General features: G+C 46.2%; 1 protein-coding gene across 1 annotated transcript in view; it reads right to left on the reverse strand.

Moving 5' to 3' along the window:
- LOC134224951 (alpha-catulin) overlaps nt 1-19,871 on the reverse strand; it is a 506,545-nt gene that overhangs the window by 42,347 nt on the left and 444,327 nt on the right. Inside the window, exons 11-12 of the mRNA XM_062704626.1 lie at nt 16,624-16,984; nt 15,516-15,617 (exon numbers count right to left, since the gene is read on the reverse strand). Coding sequence (XP_062560610.1) covers nt 15,516-15,617; nt 16,624-16,984 — 463 coding nt within the window. The remainder of the gene's footprint in view (nt 1-15,515; nt 15,618-16,623; nt 16,985-19,871) is intronic.

Raw genomic sequence — 19,871 nt, forward strand, 5'->3', positions numbered from 1 at the left:
CTCGCTCGATTTCGATTATCTATCATATATAAGACACGATGCCGGTGAAATCCATATCTTAAAGCATCTATTTTGCCCAGCAGCATTGAATTGTTAAATAGCATTGTTTATACATCTTAATTGTTCGCCATTTTGACCAAAATATGGTTTAATTCAAAAACATTGAATGTTTAAGTAGCGGATACTTATTATTATAAATATAATCATGAAAAAATAACATTAAATGAGATTAATCGCTTTTATATAAGAAATTTTATAGAAAAACATTCGCTGTACGCTCAATTTTGTCACATCTAATAGGCGTATTTTGAGATAATTTTCAAATAAATGAACTTTAGAGAAAAAAATTCAACCATTTTATGTGCGCATACATTGAAGGAAGGGATGAATATTGAAATGCATTAAAAACAACCAAGCCAACAATTAAATTTCCTTTGAAATTTTCGAATATATTCATCTAATCCTTGCTGTACGCTCAATTTTGAGAGTGACTGTATCTCAAACGGAACAAGCTTTTCCAAATTATGGAGAATCGTGCTTTTTCGACAAAATAAAGCTCTTTTTAATCTTCGGTTTTATTTATTTTTCGGATTTTTTATTATGTTTTATGTTTTTATCAAAAAAAAAAACGCATTATCAAGCGAATCGTCGCGTCGTGGGTTCATTGGTATGACTCTCAGCCAGTCTCTACATCGCCAACCAATTTGATTTTTTCCCCTCAAAGTGTTCCACAATTGCCGGGGAGAGTGTCGCTCCACTTCTTGCTCTGCCAAAGAACGAAACGATGTGTTTATTTCTCTAATAGCCGTGATAAATTGATATCGGAAACAATACCGTTTGGCAACTTGAATCTGTCGCACTCCTATGAGTTGCCGGCAACGGACCTAAGGATCTGGTATGGGACAACTTGGGACCTCTAGCGCACTAGCTTGTCTAATCAAAAGATACGGCTCCGGATCGTACCAAACCTATATCGGAGAAAAGGTCAGCTCTAGCCAACAGTCAGTGTCGAGATGTGGTTTCTCTGTGTGCCAGCGATGTTCCTGGTGGGGGTGTATGTGCTGAATAGTCTCAAACGTGGCTGTGATGATGCGGAGGTGTGAGCTGTGCATGTGTTTATATTTGGTGATGACAGGTTTTATATTTCAGATGTCGTGCACTTTCAGCCTATTCTATTCGTGTTGCCCAATCTGCCGTAGCACTGTTCTGTGTGTGACATGATGTGGCTCGATTTCTTCCAAAATGTGTCTCCGTTGTTTGTTTTCCACAGTTTCTTAGAAAATCCATGTTATCCGAAAAAAAACGATACAAGTCACTCATACAGTCTGTTAATTTATTTCGACTCCATATCACTCAAACACTTTGCAGTCACGTTCGCGCTACAACAGTGGAGGCAACATCAATGTCAGCAAAGATTGGTGGCTAAATAATTATTGTTATCATTAATATTATTGAAATGGTTTCTCAGGAAGTTTTGATTTGAACGTGATAAGCGCCATTCGTCTTGCCCGTCTGTACTCACTGGACATTTGTTTCTTGATCTCTCCGATGGGTAGCTGACAAACGCACGTTCAGAAATACGAATGATTAATTTTGTTTAGATTTATTGCACGCAATCATCTATTGAAAACATTCTAGCCGGCTAGCGGTTGAGGATTTCCAATTGAATTAGTTTTCTAGCCTAGTTCAATTTAATACTAGTAGGATTTGATGGGACCCACGAGAGGTATTCACAAGGTGGACATTATTTGCACCGAATGCAAATGCATGCGTGTGGTATTCCGGTCAAGATATGTTGGGAAGGCGATGCTTCACAATTAAAGGGTTTTGTTGGTATGGTGTCCTACAATCGGGTGATTTTCCGGACGTGCACAATCAGATTATTCTCAGGAGGGGTATGAGTCATTTGGCATAAAGGCATGAAATGTAAGAAGCTTCTCACTTCTCATTTCTCACTTTTCGCAGTGAGAAGTGACAGTTAAAAAAATAGGACTGAGAAGTGGGAAGACGTTTTTTGGAAGAATTTTCAATGGCATTTTTAAATTCCCATAAAACATTTTCAAAAACCTTGGTCATGAAATAGGAGAAATAACGGATTCGGCAGGTTTTGTTATATTATTGTCAGAGGGTTTTCTATAACTAATTTAGCTCAAATTTGGCCTAAACATTCTCTGCATGTCAAAGAATAGTGTAGCCAAATTCTATCAAATTTTTGTCTACAACCCCCTCCCTCAGGCAATAATAGAACAAAACCTGCCAAAGCCGACATTGCCCCTAACAAAAGAAATTCATGTGAAAATTGGTAGGGGAATGAATCTACGCAATCCTTTTATATTGATTGACAGATGGTCGACAGATTACTGGCAAATAACCATGGGTCATGGAATAACGACTTCTTCTACAGATGTTGTGTATTTGAAGAAGAATTGAACCACCCTTGTATGGCGTCTCTCAAACACCACTTCTTCAACACTAATGTACATATTAATAATATTCCTAGAAAACAGAGAAAACAGCTGTTAGGAAAGTGTTACGGAAGGAAATGTGATACACCAAAAACTATTAGCAACACACATTCCTCTGCTCAGACCAGAAACCACTTGGGTTGAACTTTCTACTCGAAACTTTTGCGGATTCCTTTTCTTGACTGCGGCCACATATCACATAGGTAAACAACCCCAAGCGCCCGTTCCGTTAGTACCGAGGCTAAACGTTAACCGAAGTTATTTACGGAGCACAAACAAAAAATATTACATTTTGCTCACATCGCACTCCGGTGCGGAAGAAGGGCTGCCAAATTAAACAACACTTTCGGGTCTCGTTAGCAAGTTGAAACTGAGAAGCACAAGTTGTTAGTAGCAGATACCCTCACACGAGTTAGTGTTTCTCGTAAAAAGCATATTTTTGCAAACTCGGCCCCCCTGCCCCGCCGCCATCCAGTGCACCGGCAGAGGGAAGGTATGCGGCATGCTTACATGAATGGGGTTTCACGTTTCCATCCTTTACTCACCTACCGCGTGGGAAAATATGATCACCTTTCGCAACATGGCGTTCCATTTCCTTGTAAACACACATATTCGTTCGTGTCTACGAAGCACCGCTGCCGCCACTTCCGGGTTGCTGGCTTTCCGACTTATCATTCGCATTTTTCTCGCTCTCCGTCTGGTTTTTCTTTGCCTCCGCGGTCGTGCCCTCGTTCCTTTGTTTTGCCGGTCCGGTTCTTTGTTCGCGGGAAAACCCGCTTTCAGAAATGGGACTTGCGGGAACTTTTTTTGTTACCCGACGACTACTGCTGGTGGGAGGGATTGCTCGATTGGGTTGGGGATTGGGAGGGGGTGGCAGTGTTCTTCTGGTTTCAACAGCAGCAGCAGCACATACGGTAGGCATTTAGGACTGGCATATCACACTCACACCCATTCCGACGAGTATTGATTTATGACGTGACTATTTTAATTTGTATGCCACTTGTTGAGGCATCGATAGGCCGTTCTGTCGAGGGGGTTTTTTGTGTTGGCCGTTCCGTGTGGTCAATAGGATTTTTTTTGCAGAGCAATTGCGGTTTTGTTTTGATTGTGGGTTTTTTGCAGGTGCCACGCAACAGGTGAACGGTTATTTCGGGCGGATCACACATGCAGGAGGTGATCGTTAGCGTTTGCATCCCATTTGGAGGTGGTTAGACGTTGGGGTCAGAACCAATAATAGCAACGGTTACGGTGGTAGATTTCGTGAAAGGAAATAAAACAAAATTTGGAGAGTGATTATAATGAATGGGTGAAGTGGCGACAAACAAGTCGACAGCAGTGACCTCAATGGTAATTGAGTCATTTAATCCGATCACGAGCTAAGTCATCAAATATTTTCGGTTGCGTTGAATCTAGCAAATGAAGTCGTTTTATTCAGTTCAAACAATGTTTATAGTCTACTATGCGGGTATTGACCACCCGACATGGACATTATTTTCAAAGTTGAAAAGAGGAATCCTTCCGAAATTCCTGGAGGAATCCTTCCAAGATTCCCGGAGGAATCCTTCCAAGATTCCCGGAGGAATCCTTCCAAGATTCCCGGAGGAATCCGTCCAAGATTCACGGAGGAATCCGTCCAAGATTCCCGGAGGAATCCGTCCAAGATTCCCGGAGGAATCCGTCCAAGATTCCCGGAGGAATCCGTCCAAGATTCCCGGAGGAATCCGTCCAAGATTCCCGGAGGAATCCGTCCAAGATTCCCGGAGGAATCCGTCCAAGATTCCCGGAGGAATCCGTCCAAGATTCCCGGAGGAATCCGACCAAGATTCCCGGAGGAATCCGTCCAAGATTCCCGGAGGAATCCGTCCAAGATTTGGAGGAATCCGTCCAAGATTCGGAGGAATCCGTCCAAGATTCCCGGAGGAATCCGTCCAAGATTCGGAGGAATCCGTCCAAGATTGGAGGAATCCGTCCAAGATTCCCGGAGGAATCCGTCCAAGATTCGGAGGAATCCGTCCAAGATTCCCGGAGGAATCCGTCCAAGATTCCCGGAGGAATCCGTCCAAGATTCCCGGAGGAATCCGTCCAAGATTCCCGGAGGAATCCGTCCAAGATTCCCGGAGGAATCCGTCCAAGATTCCCGGAGGAATCCGTCCAAGATTCCCGGAGGAATCCGTCCAAGATTCCCGGAGGAATCCGTCCAAGATTCCCGGAGGAATCCGTCCAAGATTCCCGGAGGAATCCGTCCAAGATTCGGAGGAATCCGTCCAAGATTCCCGGAGGAATCCGTCCAAGATTCGGAGGAATCCGTCCAAGATTCCCGGAGGAATCCGTCCAAGATTCGGAGGAATCCGTCCAAGATTCCCGGAGGAATCCGTCCAAGATTCCCGGAGGAATCCGTCCAAGATTCCCGGAGGAATCCGTCCAAGATTCCCGGAGGAATCCGTCCAAGATTCCCGGAGGAATCCGTCCAAGATTCCCGGAGGAATCCGTCCAAGATTCCCGGAGGAATCCGTCCAAGATTCCCGGATTCCAGAATCGTCCAAGATTCGGAGGAATCCGTCCAAGATTCGGAGGAATCCGTCCAAGATTCCCGGAGGAATCCGTCCAAGATTCGGAGGAATCCGTCCAAGATTCCCGGAGGAATCCGTCCAAGATTCGGAGGAATCCGTCCAAGATTCCCGGAGGAATCCGTCCAAGATTCCCGGAGGAATCCGTCCAAGATTCCCGGAGGAATCCGTCCAAGATTCCCGGAGGAATCCGTCCAAGATTCCCGGAGGAATCCGACCAAGATTCCCGGAGGAATCCGTCCAAGATTCCCGGAGGAATCCGTCCAAGATTCTGGAGGAATCCCTCCAAGATACCCGGAGGAACCCGTCCAAGATTCCCCGCGGAATCCGTCCAAGATTCCCGGAGGAATCCGTCCAAGCTTCCCGGAGGAATCCGTCCAAGATTGGAGGAATCCTTCCAAGATTCCCGGAGGAATCGTCCAAGATTCGGAGGAATCCTTCCAAGATTCCCGGAGGAATCCTTCCAAGATTCCCGGAGGAATCCTTCCAAGATTCCCGGAGGAATCCTTCCAAGATTCGGAGGAATCCTTCCAAGATTCCCGGAGGAATCCTTCCAAGATTCGGAGGAATCCTTCCAAGATTCCCGGAGGAATCCTTCCAAGATTCCCGGAGGAATCCTTCCAAGATTCCCGGAGGAATCCTTCCAAGATTCGGAGGAATCCTTCCAAGATTCGGAGGAATCCTTCCAAGATTCCCGGAGGAATCCTTCCAAGATTCGGAGGAATCCTTCCAAGATTCCCGGAGGAATCCTTCCAAGATTCCCGGAGGAATCCTTCCAAGATTCCCGGAGGAATCCTTCCAAGATTCCCGGAGGAATCCTTCCAAGATTCCCGGAGGAATCCTTCCAAGATTCGGAGGAATCCTTCCAAGATTCCCGGAGGAATCCTTCCAAGATTCGGAGGAATCCTTCCAAGATTCCCGGAGGAATCCTTCCAAGATTCCCGGAGGAATCCTTCCAAGATTCGGAGGAATCCTTCCAAGATTCCCGGAGGAATCCTTCCAAGATTCGGAGGAATCCTTCCAAGATTCCCGGAGGAATCCTTCCAAGATTCGGAGGAATCCTTCCAAGATTCCCGGAGGAATCCTTCCAAGATTCCCGGAGGAATCCTTCCAAGATTCGGAGGAATCCTTCCAAGATTCCCGGAGGAATCCTTCCAAGATTCCCGGAGGAATCCTTCCAAGATTCCCGGAGGAATCCTTCCAAGATTCGGAGGAATCCTTCCAAGATTCCCGGAGGAATCCTTCCAAGATTCCCGGAGAATCCTTCCAAGATTCCCGGAGGAATCCTTCCAAGATTCGGAGGAATCCTTCCAAGATTCCCGGAGGAATCCTTCCAAGATTCCCGGAGGAATCCTTCCAAGATTCCCGGAGGAATCCTGACAAGATGCCCGGAGGAATCCTTCCAAGATTCCCGGAGGAATCCTTCCAAGATTCGGAGGAATCCTTCCAAGATTCCCGGAGGAATCCTTCAAGATTGGAGGAATCCTTCCAAGATTCGGAGGAATCCTTCCAAGATTCGGAGGAATCCTTCCAAGATTCCCGGAGGAATCCTTCCAAGATTCCTGGAGGAATCCTTCCAAGATTCCCGGAGGAATCCTTCCAAGATTCCCGGAGGAATCCTTCCAAGATTCCCGGAGGAATCCTTCCAAGATTCGGAGGAATCCTTCCAAGATTCCCGGAGGAATCCTTCCAAGATTCGGAGGAATCCTTCCAAGATTCCCGGAGGAATCCTTCCAAGATTCCCGGAGGAATCCTTCCATGATTCCCGGAGGAATCCTTCCAAGATTCCCGGAGGAATCCTTCCAAGATTCCCGGAGGAATCCTTCCAAGATTCCCGGAGGAATCCTTCAAGATTCCCGGAGGAATCCTTCTTCAAGATTCCCGGAGGAATCCTTCTTCAAGATTCGGAGGAATCCTTCCAAGATTCCCGGAGGAATCCTTCCAAGATTCCCGGAGGAATCCTTCCAAGATTCCGGAGGAATCCTTCCAAGATTCCCGGAGGAATCCTTCCAAGATTCGGAGGAATCCTTCCAAGATTCCCGGAGGAATCCTTCCAAGATTCCCGGAGGAATCCTTCCAAGATTCGGAGGAATCCTTCCAAGATTCGGAGGAATCCTTCCAAGATTCCCGGAGGAATCCTTCCAAGATTCCCGGAGGAATCCTTCCAAGATTCCCGGAGGAATCCTTCCAAGATTCGGAGGAATCCTTCCAAGATTCCCGGAGGAATCCTTCCAAGATTCCCGGAGGAATCCTTCCAAGATTCCCGGAGGAATCCTTCCAAGATTCGGAGGAATCCTTCCAAGATTCCCGGAGGAATCCTTCCAAGATTCCCGGAGGAATCCTTCAAGATTCCCGGAGGAATCCTTCCAAGATTCCCGGAGGAATCCTTCCAAGATTCCCGGAGGAATCCTTCCAAGATTCGGAGGAATCCTTCCAAGATTCCCGGAGGAATCCTTCCAAGATTCCCGGAGGAATCCTTCCAAGATTCCCGGAGGAATCCTTCCAAGATTCGGAGGAATCCTTCCAAGATTCGGAGGAATCCTTCCAAGATTCCTGGAGGAATCCTTCCAAGATTCCCGGAGGAATCCTTCCAAGATTCCCGGAGGAATCCTTCCAAGATTCCCGGAGGAATCCTTCCAAGATTCGGAGGAATCCTTCCAAGATTCCCGGAGGAATCCTTCCAAGATTCCCGGAGGAATCCTTCCAAGATTCCCGGAGGAATCCTTCCAAGATTCCCGGAGGAATCCTTCCAAGATTCCCGGAGGAATCCTTCCAAGATTCCCGGAGGAATCCTTCCAAGATTCGGAGAATCCTTCCAACATTCCCGGAGGAATCCTTCCCAGATTCCCGGAGGAATCCTTCCAAGATTCCCGGAGGAATCCTTCCAAGATTCCCGGAGGAATCCTTCCAAGATTCCCGGAGGAATCCTTCCAAGATTCGGAGGAATCCTTCCAAGATTCCCGGAGGAATCCTTCCAAGATTCCCGGAGGAATCCTTCCAAGATTCCCGGAGGAATCCTTCCAAGATTCGGAGGAATCCTTCCAAGATTCCCGGAGGAATCCTTCCAAGATTCCCGGAGGAATCCTTCCAAGATTCCCGGAGGAATCCTTCCAAGATTCCCGGAGGAATCCTTCCAAGATTCCCGGAGGAATCCTTCCAAGATTCCCGGAGGAATCCTTCCAAGATTCGCGGAGGAATCCTTCCAAGATTCCCGGAGGAATCCTTCCAAGATTCCCGGAGGAATCCTTCCAAGATTCCCGGAGGAATCCTTCCAAGATTCCCGGAGGAATCCTTCCAAGATTCCCGGAGGAATCCTTCCAAGATTCTCGGAGGAATCCTTCCAAGATTCTCGGAGGAATCCTTCCAAGATTCCCGGAGGAATCCTTCCAAGATTCCCGGAGGAATCCTTCCAAGATTCCCGGAGGAATCCTTCCAAGATTCCCGGAGGAATCCTTCCAAGATTCCCGGAGGAATCCTTCCAAGATTCTCGGAGGAATCCTTCCAAGATTCCCGGAGGAATCCTTCCAAGATTCCCGGAGGAATCCTTCCAAGATTCCCGGAGGAATCCTTCCAAGATTCCCGGAGGAATCCTTCCAAGATTCCCGGAGGAATCCTTCCAAGATTCCCGGAGGAATCCTTCCAAGATTTGGAGGAATCCTTCCAAGATTCCCGGAGGAATCCTTCCAAAATTCCGGGAAGAATCCTTCCGAAATTCCGGGAGGAATCCTTCCGAAATTCCTGGAGAAATCCTTCCGAAATTCCTGGAGGAATCCTTCCAAGATTCCCGGAGGAATCCTTCCAAGATTCCCGGAGGAATCCTTCCATGATTCCCGGAGGAATCCTTCCAAGATTCCCGGAGGAATCCTTCCAAGATTCCCGGAGGAATCCTTCCAAGATTCCCGGAGGAATCCTTCCAAGATTCCCGGAGGAATCCTTCCAAGATTCGGAGGAATCCTTCCAAGATTCCCGGAGGAATCCTTCCAAGATTCCCGGAGGAATCCTTCCAAGATTCGGAGGAATCCTTCCAAGATTCCCGGAGGAATCCTTCCAAGATTCCCGGAGGAATCCTTCCAAGATTCCCGGAGGAATCCTTCCAAGATTCCCGGAGGAATCCTTCCAAGATTCCCGGAGGAATCCTTCCAAGATTCCCGGAGGAATCCTTCCAAGATTCCCGGAGGAATCCTTCCAAGATTCCCGGAGGAATCCTTCCAAGATTCCCGGAGGAATCCTTCCAAGATTCCCGGAGGAATCCTTCCAAGATTCCCGGAGGAATCCTTCCAAGATTCGGAGGAATCCTTCCAAGATTCGGAGGAATCCTTCCAAGATTCCCGGAGGAATCCTTCCAAGATTCCCCGGAGGAATCCTTCCAAGATTCCTGGAGGAATCCTTCCAAGATTCCCGGAGGAATCCTTCCAAGATTCCCGGAGGAATCCTTCCAAGATTCGGAGGAATCCTTCCAAGATTCCCGGAGGAATCCTTCCAAGATTCGGAGGAATCCTTCCAAGATTCGGAGGAATCCTTCCAAGATTCCCGGAGGAATCCTTCCAAGATTCCCGGAGGAATCCTTCCAAGATTCCCGGAGGAATCCTTCCAAGATTCGGAGGAATCCTTCCAAGATTCCCGGAGGAATCCTTCCAAGATTCCCGGAGGAATCCTTCCAAGATTCGGAGGAATCCTTCCAAGATTCCCGGAGGAATCCTTCCAAGATTCCCGGAGGAATCCTTCCAAGATTCGGAGGAATCCTTCCAAGATTCCCGGAGGAATCCTTCCAAGATTCCCGGAGGAATCCTTCCAAGATTCCCGGAGGAATCCTTCCAAGATTCCCGGAGGAATCCTTCCAAGATTCCCGGAGGAATCCTTCCAAGATTCCCGGAGGAATCCTTCCAAGATTCCCGGAGGAATCCTTCCAAGATTCCCGGAGGAATCCTTCCAAGATTCCCGGAGAATCCTTCCAAGATTCCCGGAGGAATCCTTCCAAGATTCCCGGAGGAATCCTTCCAAGATTCGGAGGAATCCTTCCAAGATTCCCGGAGGAATCCTTCCAAGATTCGGAGGAATCCTTCCAAGATGCCCGGAGGAATCCTCCCAAGATTCCCGGAGGAATCCTTCCAAGATTCCCGGAGGAATCCTTCCAAGATTCCCGGAGGAATCCTTCCAAGATTCCCGGAGGAATCCTTCCAAGATTCCCGGAGGAATCCTTCCAAGATTCCCGGAGGAATCCTTCCAAGATTCGGAGGAATCCTTCCAAGATTCCCGGAGGAATCCTTCCAAGATTCCCGGAGGAATCGTTCCAAGATTCCCGGGGGAATCCTTCCAAGATTCCCGGGGGAATCCTTCCAAGATTCCCGGGGGAATCCTTCCAAGATTCCAGGGGGAATGCTTCCAGGAGTCCCGGGGGAATCATTCCAAGATTCCCGGGGGACTCCTTCCAAGATTCCCGGAGGAATCCTTCCAAGATTCCCGGAGGAATCCTTCCAAGATTTCGGAGGAATCCTTCCAAGATTCCCGGAGGAATCCTTCCAAGATTCCCGGAGGAATCCTTCCAAGAGTCCCGGGGGAATCCTTCCAAGATTCCCGGGGGAAGCCTTCCAAGATTCCCGGGGGAATCCTTCCAAGATTCCCGGGGGAATCCTTCCAAGATTCCCGGGGGAATCCTTCCAAGATTCCCGGAGGAATCCTTCCAAGATTCGGAGGAATCCTTCCAGGATTCCCGGAGGAATCCTTCCAGGATTCCCGGAGGAATCCTTCCAGGATTCCCGGAGGAATCCTTCCAGGATTCCCGGAGGAATCCTTCCAGGATTCCCGGAGGAATCCTTCCAGGATTCCCGGAGGAATCCTTCCAGGATTCCCGGAGGAATCCTTCCAAGATTCCCGGAGGAATCCTTCCAAGATTCCCGAAGGGGAATCCTTGCAAGATTCCCGAAGGGGAATCCTTGCAAGATTCCCGAAGGGGAATCCTTGCAAGATTCGGAGGAATCCTTCCAAGATTCGGAGGAATCTTCCAAGATTCCCGGAGGAATCCTTCCAAGATTCCCGGAGGAATCCTTCCAAGATTCCCGGAGGAATCCTTCCAAGATTCCCGGAGGAATCCTTCCAAGATTCCCGGAGGAATCCTTCCAAGATTCCCGGAGGAATCCTTCCAAGATTCCCGGAGGAATCCTTCCAAGATTCCCGGAGGAATCCTTCCAAGATTCCCGGAGGAATCCTTCCAAGATTCCCGGAGGAATCCTTCCAAGATTCCCGGAGGAATCCTTCCAAGATTCGGAGGAATCCTTCCAAGATTCCCGGAGGAATCCTTCCAAGATTCGGAGGAATCCTTCCAAGATTCCCGGAGGAATCCTTCCAAGATTCCCGGAGGAATCCTTCCAAGATTCGGAGGAATCCTTCCAAGATTCCCGGAGGAATCCTTCCAAGATTCCCGGAGGAATCCTTCCAAGATTCCCGGAGGAATCCTTCCAAGATTCGGAGGAATCCTTCCAAGATTCCCGGAGGAATCCTTCCAAGATTCGGAGGAATCCTTCCAAGATTCCCGGAGGAATCCTTCCAAGATTCCCGGAGGAATCCTTCCAAGATTCCCGGAGGAATCCTTCCAAGATTCCCGGAGGAATCCTTCCAAGATTCCCGGAGGAATCCTTCCAAGATTCCCGGAGGAATCCTTCCAAGATTCCCGGAGGAATCCTTCCAAGATTCGGAGGAATCCTTCCAAGATTCCCGGAGGAATCCTTCCAAGATTCCCGGAGGAATCCTTCCAAGATTCCCGGAGGAATCCTTCCAAGATTCGGAGGAATCCTTCCAAGATTCCCGGAGGAATCCTTCCAAGATTCCCGGAGGAATCCTTCCAAGATTCCCGGAGGAATCCTTCCAAGATTCCCGGAGGAATCCTTCCAAGATTCCCGGAGGAATCCTTCCAAGATTCCCGGAGGAATCTTTCCAAGATTCGGAGGAATCCTTCCAAGATTCCCGGGGGAATCCTTCCAAGATTCCCGGGGGAATCCTTCCAAGATTCCCGGGGGAATCCTTCCAAGATTCCCGGGGGAATCCTTCCAAGATTCCCGGAGGAATCCTTCCAAGATTCCCGGAGGAATCCTTCCAAGATTCCCGGAGGAATCCTTCCAAGATTCCCGGAGGAATCCTTCCAAGATTCCCGGAGGAATCCTTCCAAGATTCCCGGAGGAATCCTTCCAAGATTCCCGGAGGCATCCGTCAAAGATTCGGAGGAATCCTTCCAAGATTCGGAGGAATCCTTCCAAGATTCCCGGAGGAATCCTTCCAAGATTCCCGGAGGAATCCTTCCAAGATTCCCGGAGGAATCCTTCCAAGATTCCCGGAGGAATCCTTCCAAGATTCCCGGAGGAATCCTCCCAAGACTCACGGCGGAATCCTTCCAAGATTCGGAGGATTCCTTCCAAGATTCCTGGAGGAATCCTTCCAAGATTCCCGGAGGAATCCTTCCAAGATTCCCGGAGGAATCCTTCCAAGATTCCCGGAGGAATCCTTCCAAGATTCCCGGAGGAATCCTTCCAAGATTCCCGGAGGAATCCTTCCAAGATTCGGAGGAATCCTTCCAAGATTCCCGGAGGAATCCTTCCAAGATTCCCGGAGGAATCCTTCCAAGATTCGGAGGAATCCTTCCAAGATTCCCGGAGGAATCCTTCCAAGATTCCCGGAGGAATCCTTCCAAGATTCCCGGAGGAATCCTTCCAAGATTCCCGGAGGAATCCTTCCAAGATTCCCGGAGGAATCCTTCCAAGATTCGGAGGAATCCTTCCAAGATTCCCGGAGGAATCCTTCCAAGATTCCCGGAGGAATCCTTCCAAGATTCCCGGAGGAATCCTTCCAAGATTCCCGGAGGAATCCTTCCAAGATACCCCGGGCAATCCTTCCAAGATTCGGAGGAATCCTTCCAAGATTCCCGGAGGAATCCTTCCAAGATTCCCGGAGGAATCCCTCCAAGATTCCCGGAGGAATCCTTCCAAGATTCCCGGAGGAATCCTTCCAAGATTCCCGGGGGAATCCTCCAAGATTCCCGGAGGAATCCTTCCAAGATTCCCGGAGGAATCCTTCCAAGATTCCCGGAGGAATCCTTCCAAGATTGGAGGAATCCTTCCAAGATTCCGAGCGAATCCTTCCAAGATTCCCGGAGGAATCCTTCCAAGATTCGGAGGAATCCTTCCAAGATTCGGAGGAATCCTTCCAAGATTCGGAGGAATCCTTCCAAGATTCCCGGAGGAATCCTTCCAAGATTCCAGGAGGAATCCTTCCAAGATTCCCGGAGGAATCCTTCCAAGATTCCCGGAGGAATCCTTCCAAGATTCCCGGAGGAATCCTTCCAAGATTCCCGGAGGAATCCTTCCAAGATTCCCGGAGGAATCCTTCCAAGATTCCCGGAGGAATCCTTCCAAGATTCCCGGAGGAATCCTTCCAAGATTCCCGGAGGAATCCTTCCAAGATTCCCGGAGGAATCCTTCCAAGATTCCCGGAGGAATCCTTCCAAGATTCCCGGAGGAATCCTTCCAAGATTCCCGGAGGAATCCTTCCAAGATTCCCGGAGGAATCCTTCCAAGATTCCCGGAGGAATCCTTCCAAGATTCCCGGAGGAATCCTTCCAAGATTCCCGGAGGAATCCTTCCAAGATTCCCGGAGGAATCCTTCCAAGATTCCGGAGGAATCCTTCCAAGATTCCCGGAGGAATCCTTCCAAGATTCCCGGAGGTATCCTTCTAAGATTTCCGGAGGAATCCTTCCAAGATTTGGAGGAATCCTTCCAAGATTCCCGGAGGAATCCTTCCAAGATTCGGAGGAATCCTTCCAAGATTCGGAGGAATCCTTCCAAGATTCCCGGAGGAATCCTTCCAAGATTCCCGGAGGAATCCTTCCAAGATTCCCGGAGGAATCCTTCCAAGATTCCCGGAGGAATCCTTCCAAGATTCCCGGAGGAATCCTTCCAAGATTCGGAGGAATCCTTCCAAGATTCCCGGAGGAATCCTTCCAAGATTCCCGGAGGAATCCTTCCAAGATTCCCGGAGGAATCCTTCCAAGATTCGGAGGAATCCTTCCAAGATTCCCGGAGGAATCCTTCCAAGATTCCCGGAGGAATCCTACCAACATTCCCGGAGGAAACCTTCCAAGATTCGGAGGAATCCTTCCAAGATTCCCGGAGGAATCCTTCCAAGATTCCCGGAGGAATCCTTCCAAGATTCCCGGAGGAATCCTTCCAAGATTCCCGGAGGAATCCTTCCAAGATTCCCGGAGGAATCCTTCCAAGATTCCCGGAGGAATCCTTCCAAGATTCCCGGAGGAATCCTTCCAAGATTCCCGGAGGAATCCTTCCAAGATTCCCGGAGGAATCGTTCCAAGATTCCCGGAGGAATCCTTCCAAAATTCCAGGAGGAATCCTTCCAAGATTCTCAGAGGAATCGTTTTAAGATTCCCGGAGGAGTCGTTCCAAGATTCCCGGAGGAATCGTTCCAAGATTCCCGGAGGAATCCTTCCAAGATTCCCGGAGGAATCGTTCCAAGATTCCCGGAGGAATCGTTCCAAGATTCCCGGAGGAATCGTTCCAAGATTCCCGGAGGAATCGTTCCAAGATTCCCGGAGGAATCGTTCCAAGATTCCCGGAGGAATCGTTCCAAGATTCCCGGAGGAATCGTTCCAAGATTCCCGGAGGAATCGTTCCAAGATTCCCGGAGGAATCGTTCCAAGATTCCCGGAGGAATCGTTCCAAGATTCCCGGAGGAATCGTTCCAAGATTCCCGGAGGAATCGTTCCAAGATTCCCAGAGGAATCCTTCCAAGACTCCCGGAGGAATTGTTCCAAGATTCCCGGAGGAATCGTTCCAAGACTCTCGGAGGAATCGTTTCAAGATTCCCGGAGGAATCGTTCCAAGATTCCTGGAGGAACCGTTCCAAGATTCCCGGAGGAATCCTTCCTAGATTCCCGGAGGAATCGTTCCTAGATTCTCGGAGGAATCGTTCCAGCATGAACTTAAACACAAAAGTCTACTATAAATATCCATTCATAAGATTCGTACTTAATGTAATTTCGAAACTGCCAATGATTCTTAGAAAAAAACATCCATTATTAATGGATTTTAGGTATCACATACCAAGAGTTTTACGATAGTTCATATCATGTTCTCGTTTTAGAGTACCATTTGTGTGTTTATTTGTCATCTGGATAGAATATTTGTTGACTGTTTGTACTGTAATGTATGACTCGTTATTGAATGTATCAAATCGAGTGACGGTGGTTACTGGTTGACTTGATCTACGCGGTTAAGGTTCCATCAGATTTATGAAAATAGTGGGGGTAGTATCTTTTTGTGAAAGTGGTAGGTACAAGGATTGTCTTTTCGAGTTCACTCTCGTGTTTGTGGGGATTGTTTACTAGCGATACTTAGACAGCACAAGTTTCCGTCTATTTCGGGGCAAAACGGAGGCGGAAGGTTTGTCTACATTCGGGCCAGATACTGCAACCGGTGTTACCTTGGTGGACTTTCTGCTCAATGTCGACGATTCAATGGGCGTCATAACGGTCGGAATATTGATCAACCGGTTGTCGAAGGGCATGCCGGTCAGTTCGTAGATCTGAGGGACAGACAATTCTGAATTACATCAAGAAGTTGAGAATGATTGATGGTGAAAATTGAGCTCGTTAAATTCAAGCGGGTCAATAATTAATTCAAGGACTGATTGTACAAGCCCAACTGTCACCGACATGCACGTTGAGGTGATTTAAAATCGATCCACAGACGACAACTTGTCGCGACATCGCTGCCGTTGATTACCAAACGCGAGAATCAATGACAATAACTCATCGAGTGAATTGTTTACGGTCGCGGAAACTTTTGTTTTAAATAATTGAAATTTTAATTAATGATTTGTCGTTGATTCCACGCCGCCTCGGGCGGAAAATAATTCATACTTTTTTTCTGCAAACTGTGTTGGAGGAAATTGATGGAACTTCCCGAAATTGAGTTATCCCAAAAAAATGGAATACATCGAAAGAGAACAATTCGATTACCATCCATCCCGTTTCGATTCCATTCAATTAGGAAACATGGTGAAGAGTAAAATTATATACGTCTAGCCAAATTTTAGAAAAATGTGTATAACTGCTTAATAATTTTCACATAAAAATGTTTAAGTGTTTCGGTTAATTTTTTTTTAATGTTTTGTAAATTGTCATTCGATTTCCACCCTATTTTTACTTTATTAAAGTGCAATCATTTTGCTTTCCATGATAAATACACATCTACTCATATGTATTCTCCTGTTTCTTCTTTTCACATCCCAGCATGGCAAACGTGCTGAAAAACCTGCGAGGGGATAGCCGAAATCTGAAACGTAAAAGTACGAACTCACATGCAAACCATGGAACTGATATAAAATTTAAAATGGAAATCACAGCATGAAATAAAAATGAACGAAAATGCGCATTGTAGTCGAGAGGCGGTGCATAAGCCCTCCCTCAAACTCGCCGGAAATCATGAACGCAAATTGAATTATGTAAATGCCAACCGAGATTCGACACCCCCCGGGTACACACCGACGTCATCATCGTCGTCGCACCGACGGACCCCACCCTGCTTACCTTATTCGCGCAGTCGAAGCAGGTCGAAACCACCTTCGATATCACATTCATCAGATTTTTCGTTTCCTGGATGACGTGGTCAACCTTGACGAAGGTGGCCGCTTTGCCGACGGTCGGATCCTTGACGGTGAACTGCAGCGTTTGCACGTACGTTGGCACTTTGTCCAGGTGGTCCAGCAGTTCCTTCTTGGGGGCACCGGCTGGCACTTGGTAGGAGAACTGGCGGACCACCTTGTAGAGGCGGTTCGCCTCCTCGGCGAAGTATTCCGCCTGGGTGAACAGGTCCTGCGTCGTCCGGAGCGTTCCCTCGCCCTTGGTGAATTGATACATCGAGAAGGCCATCGCCGACATGTTTTTCGCCCTGTGGAAAGAATATTCATTATTTGTCGTTTGCAACTCATTAACTTTATCATTTTTCCAATAAATTGACTAGATCAAATACTCGAAGTCGTTGTTTGAGTTTATTGTGGAGGAAATTCTTCTATTGCCAAAATTTAAATTATTTATTTATTCAAAGCATTGGCTACAAAAATTCATTGCGGCTTTTCCTAAGGTACGGTTGTTCCTTTCTACTATGGAACGCCGCATGGAATATTGTATAAAGGCGCTTTTGGAAACATTAAAACAGAGCCGCGCGGTGTATCGTATTGACACCCTACATAAACTAATTATAAGTAATTTCTGATATTTGATGCAGAGAATTTTGAACTGCATTTGCTGTGTTTTTTATCGGACACCCTTTGTGAGTGCTCTAGACGTACGTTTAGATTTTTTCCATACATTACGATACCGTCATCAGGGGTGACGTTGAGTCAAATGGGGGTGAGAATGGCTCAATGTTTCAGCAACTTAGAATGATTACTATGTCTGAAACTCGATTGCACAACATGTGGAAGATTTAGTTCGAAAAATGTATTGGAGGGTAACCACTTCCATCGGTGGGGTTTGATCCCATGCATGAATCGAGTTTCAGACATAGTAATTAATTTCAACTCCGGCTGGCTCATACCCGGAATATGGGTAATTAACTTTGATTGTACGGAGCTTAGAATGTTTGTAAAATGGATTGAATGTACACAGCAAATGTTTTGAAAATTCAACGACATGTTAAATTGCAGTTTATTCCATCAAACGAATAAATATTCGATATTCAATTAAATTTGACTGAAATTTACAAGCAAGCACAGTTTAAATTAATTTCGATTTAAAAGAACAGTGAGTTCGATTGAATGTTACGTCAAGCTCCAAATATGTAAATGAAAATACATTAAAAGTCACAACATATTTTTTTTCTGTGTATCTGAGAACAAAAAACTGAAATATAAGAGAATATTGCATATTGAAACATTTGCTGCTGCTCAGTGATAGTGTCACCAAAAACTCCCACCATGAGCAATGACCGAAAGGGATAAAGTAATATCCTGATTTTAGCACCCCCCTGATAAATTTTGGGTTGGTAAAATAAAATAGAATTTTTTTTATTTTCATTTTTTTTAAATTTGTTTTACATAAGTATATTAACCAGTTTATGCCTTAGGGAAGGCAAAATACGTGAGCGAAATCCAAAATTTCCTGTCGAAAAGGCTTACGGAATTCTTGACAGATGCGCAGATATGCTCCATAGAAAATCACAGGCGGTAAAAGTAATTTCACGAAAATCATTGTTGTTTGCGAAATTATTTACAATAATAAAAAGAACGACAAAAAAATCTAAATTTTTTGGGGTGACAAAATCGGGTCGAAAACGTGATAAAATTAGGGTTAGAAAAAATCGGAGAGTGACAAAGTCGGGTCTATACTGTATAGACAGAACAAGGGAGCTATGGTGTCAGTCATGTCAATGCCAGGTCATTTGGCCGAGTAGGTCATTCTACATCTCACTTCTCAATCATTATTTCTCACATCTCACTGCGAAAAGTGAGAAATAAGAAGTAAGAAATGATGAGTGAGATGAGGGGCGTCCTCCTTCTTTGCTCTTCCCATTTTTCACTGTCAGAAGTGATCAGTGAGAAATAAGGACTGAGAAATGAGAAGAGAGTCATCTTCTCGCTTCTCACTCCTCATTTCTCACTTCTCAGTGTGAAAAGTTAGTGTTGCGTTAGTGATAAATGAGGAGTGAGAAGTGAGACGTCTCTTTCGTCACTTCGCCCTACTCATTTCTCACTTTTCATTGTGAGAAGTGAGAAATGCGAAGTGAATAGTAAGACGTGTCACTTCTCACTTTGCCCTACTCACTGTTTACGGTGAGAAGTGAGAAATATTTAGTGAGAAGTAAGACGTTTCACTACTCTACTTATCTCACTACACTACTGAAATAGGAAGCAAATTTTTTTTCGCTGCGTCATTTTTCGCGATTCCTAACCTTCCGGAAAAAATCCAATTTGCTGATTATGTGTTTGAAAGTTAGGTTCCCATTACCGTGTAAATTTAAAGAAGTTTGAAATTCATGAAGTTCACCTGCAAGCCGTATTTGAAGCTTTTCAAAATTTCAATATGTGGTGCTCAAAAAATCCCAGCGATACATGATTGCGACTCCAGCTCCCTTCGCAACAGGAACGAATCAAGCAAAAGCTCAATCCCCTTTCCCGAGTTTACTGGCTAGAAACAAAATTTTGCATCAACTGAGTCTTATTCCGCAAATAATTCAGGAGTCCAAGTCGGGCGATGCGTATCACTTAAGTATCCCTTTTTTTACATTATTTAATTTTTTATTCAATTTTGTTTTCTCATGTTAGCATTTTTTTAAGTGAGCACCTCAAAGTGGTATTTACATTCGTTATACTTTTCAATAATTTTTTAAACTAAGAATTCTGAGAAAAAAAAATAGAAACGATATACTGCAACCTTATACATAAGCATAAGCATTATGCGCAACTGATCATTTGGAAAGTGTCTCTAATTCTCTTGATATGGTTTTAACATTATTTTATTTTTGATTTCATATGTAATCAGTCTTTACTAAAGATGAACAATCTACATAAATTGTTTTTTTTTTGAAGACATAAAGTACACAAATTTCTCAACACCAAAAGGCTCACCACCAAAAGCGTGCTAAAAAGGCGAGAGTTAGAAAATCGTTTTTGCGTAACTTATTTATTTGATCATCTCCAGAACAATGCACATTTGGTCATTATATTTGTTTTCATGACATATTTTACTACTTAATTCAATAGAAAAAAACGCCTTTATTTTGCCTTAATTTTGAAGATAATTTTGGAACAGGCGCCTTTTTTTCGAAACAACGTAAT

The sequence above is a fragment of the Armigeres subalbatus genome, chromosome 3, assembly GCF_024139115.2.
Source record: "Armigeres subalbatus isolate Guangzhou_Male chromosome 3, GZ_Asu_2, whole genome shotgun sequence".
NCBI classification, from domain to species: Eukaryota; Metazoa; Arthropoda; class Insecta; order Diptera; family Culicidae; genus Armigeres; species Armigeres subalbatus.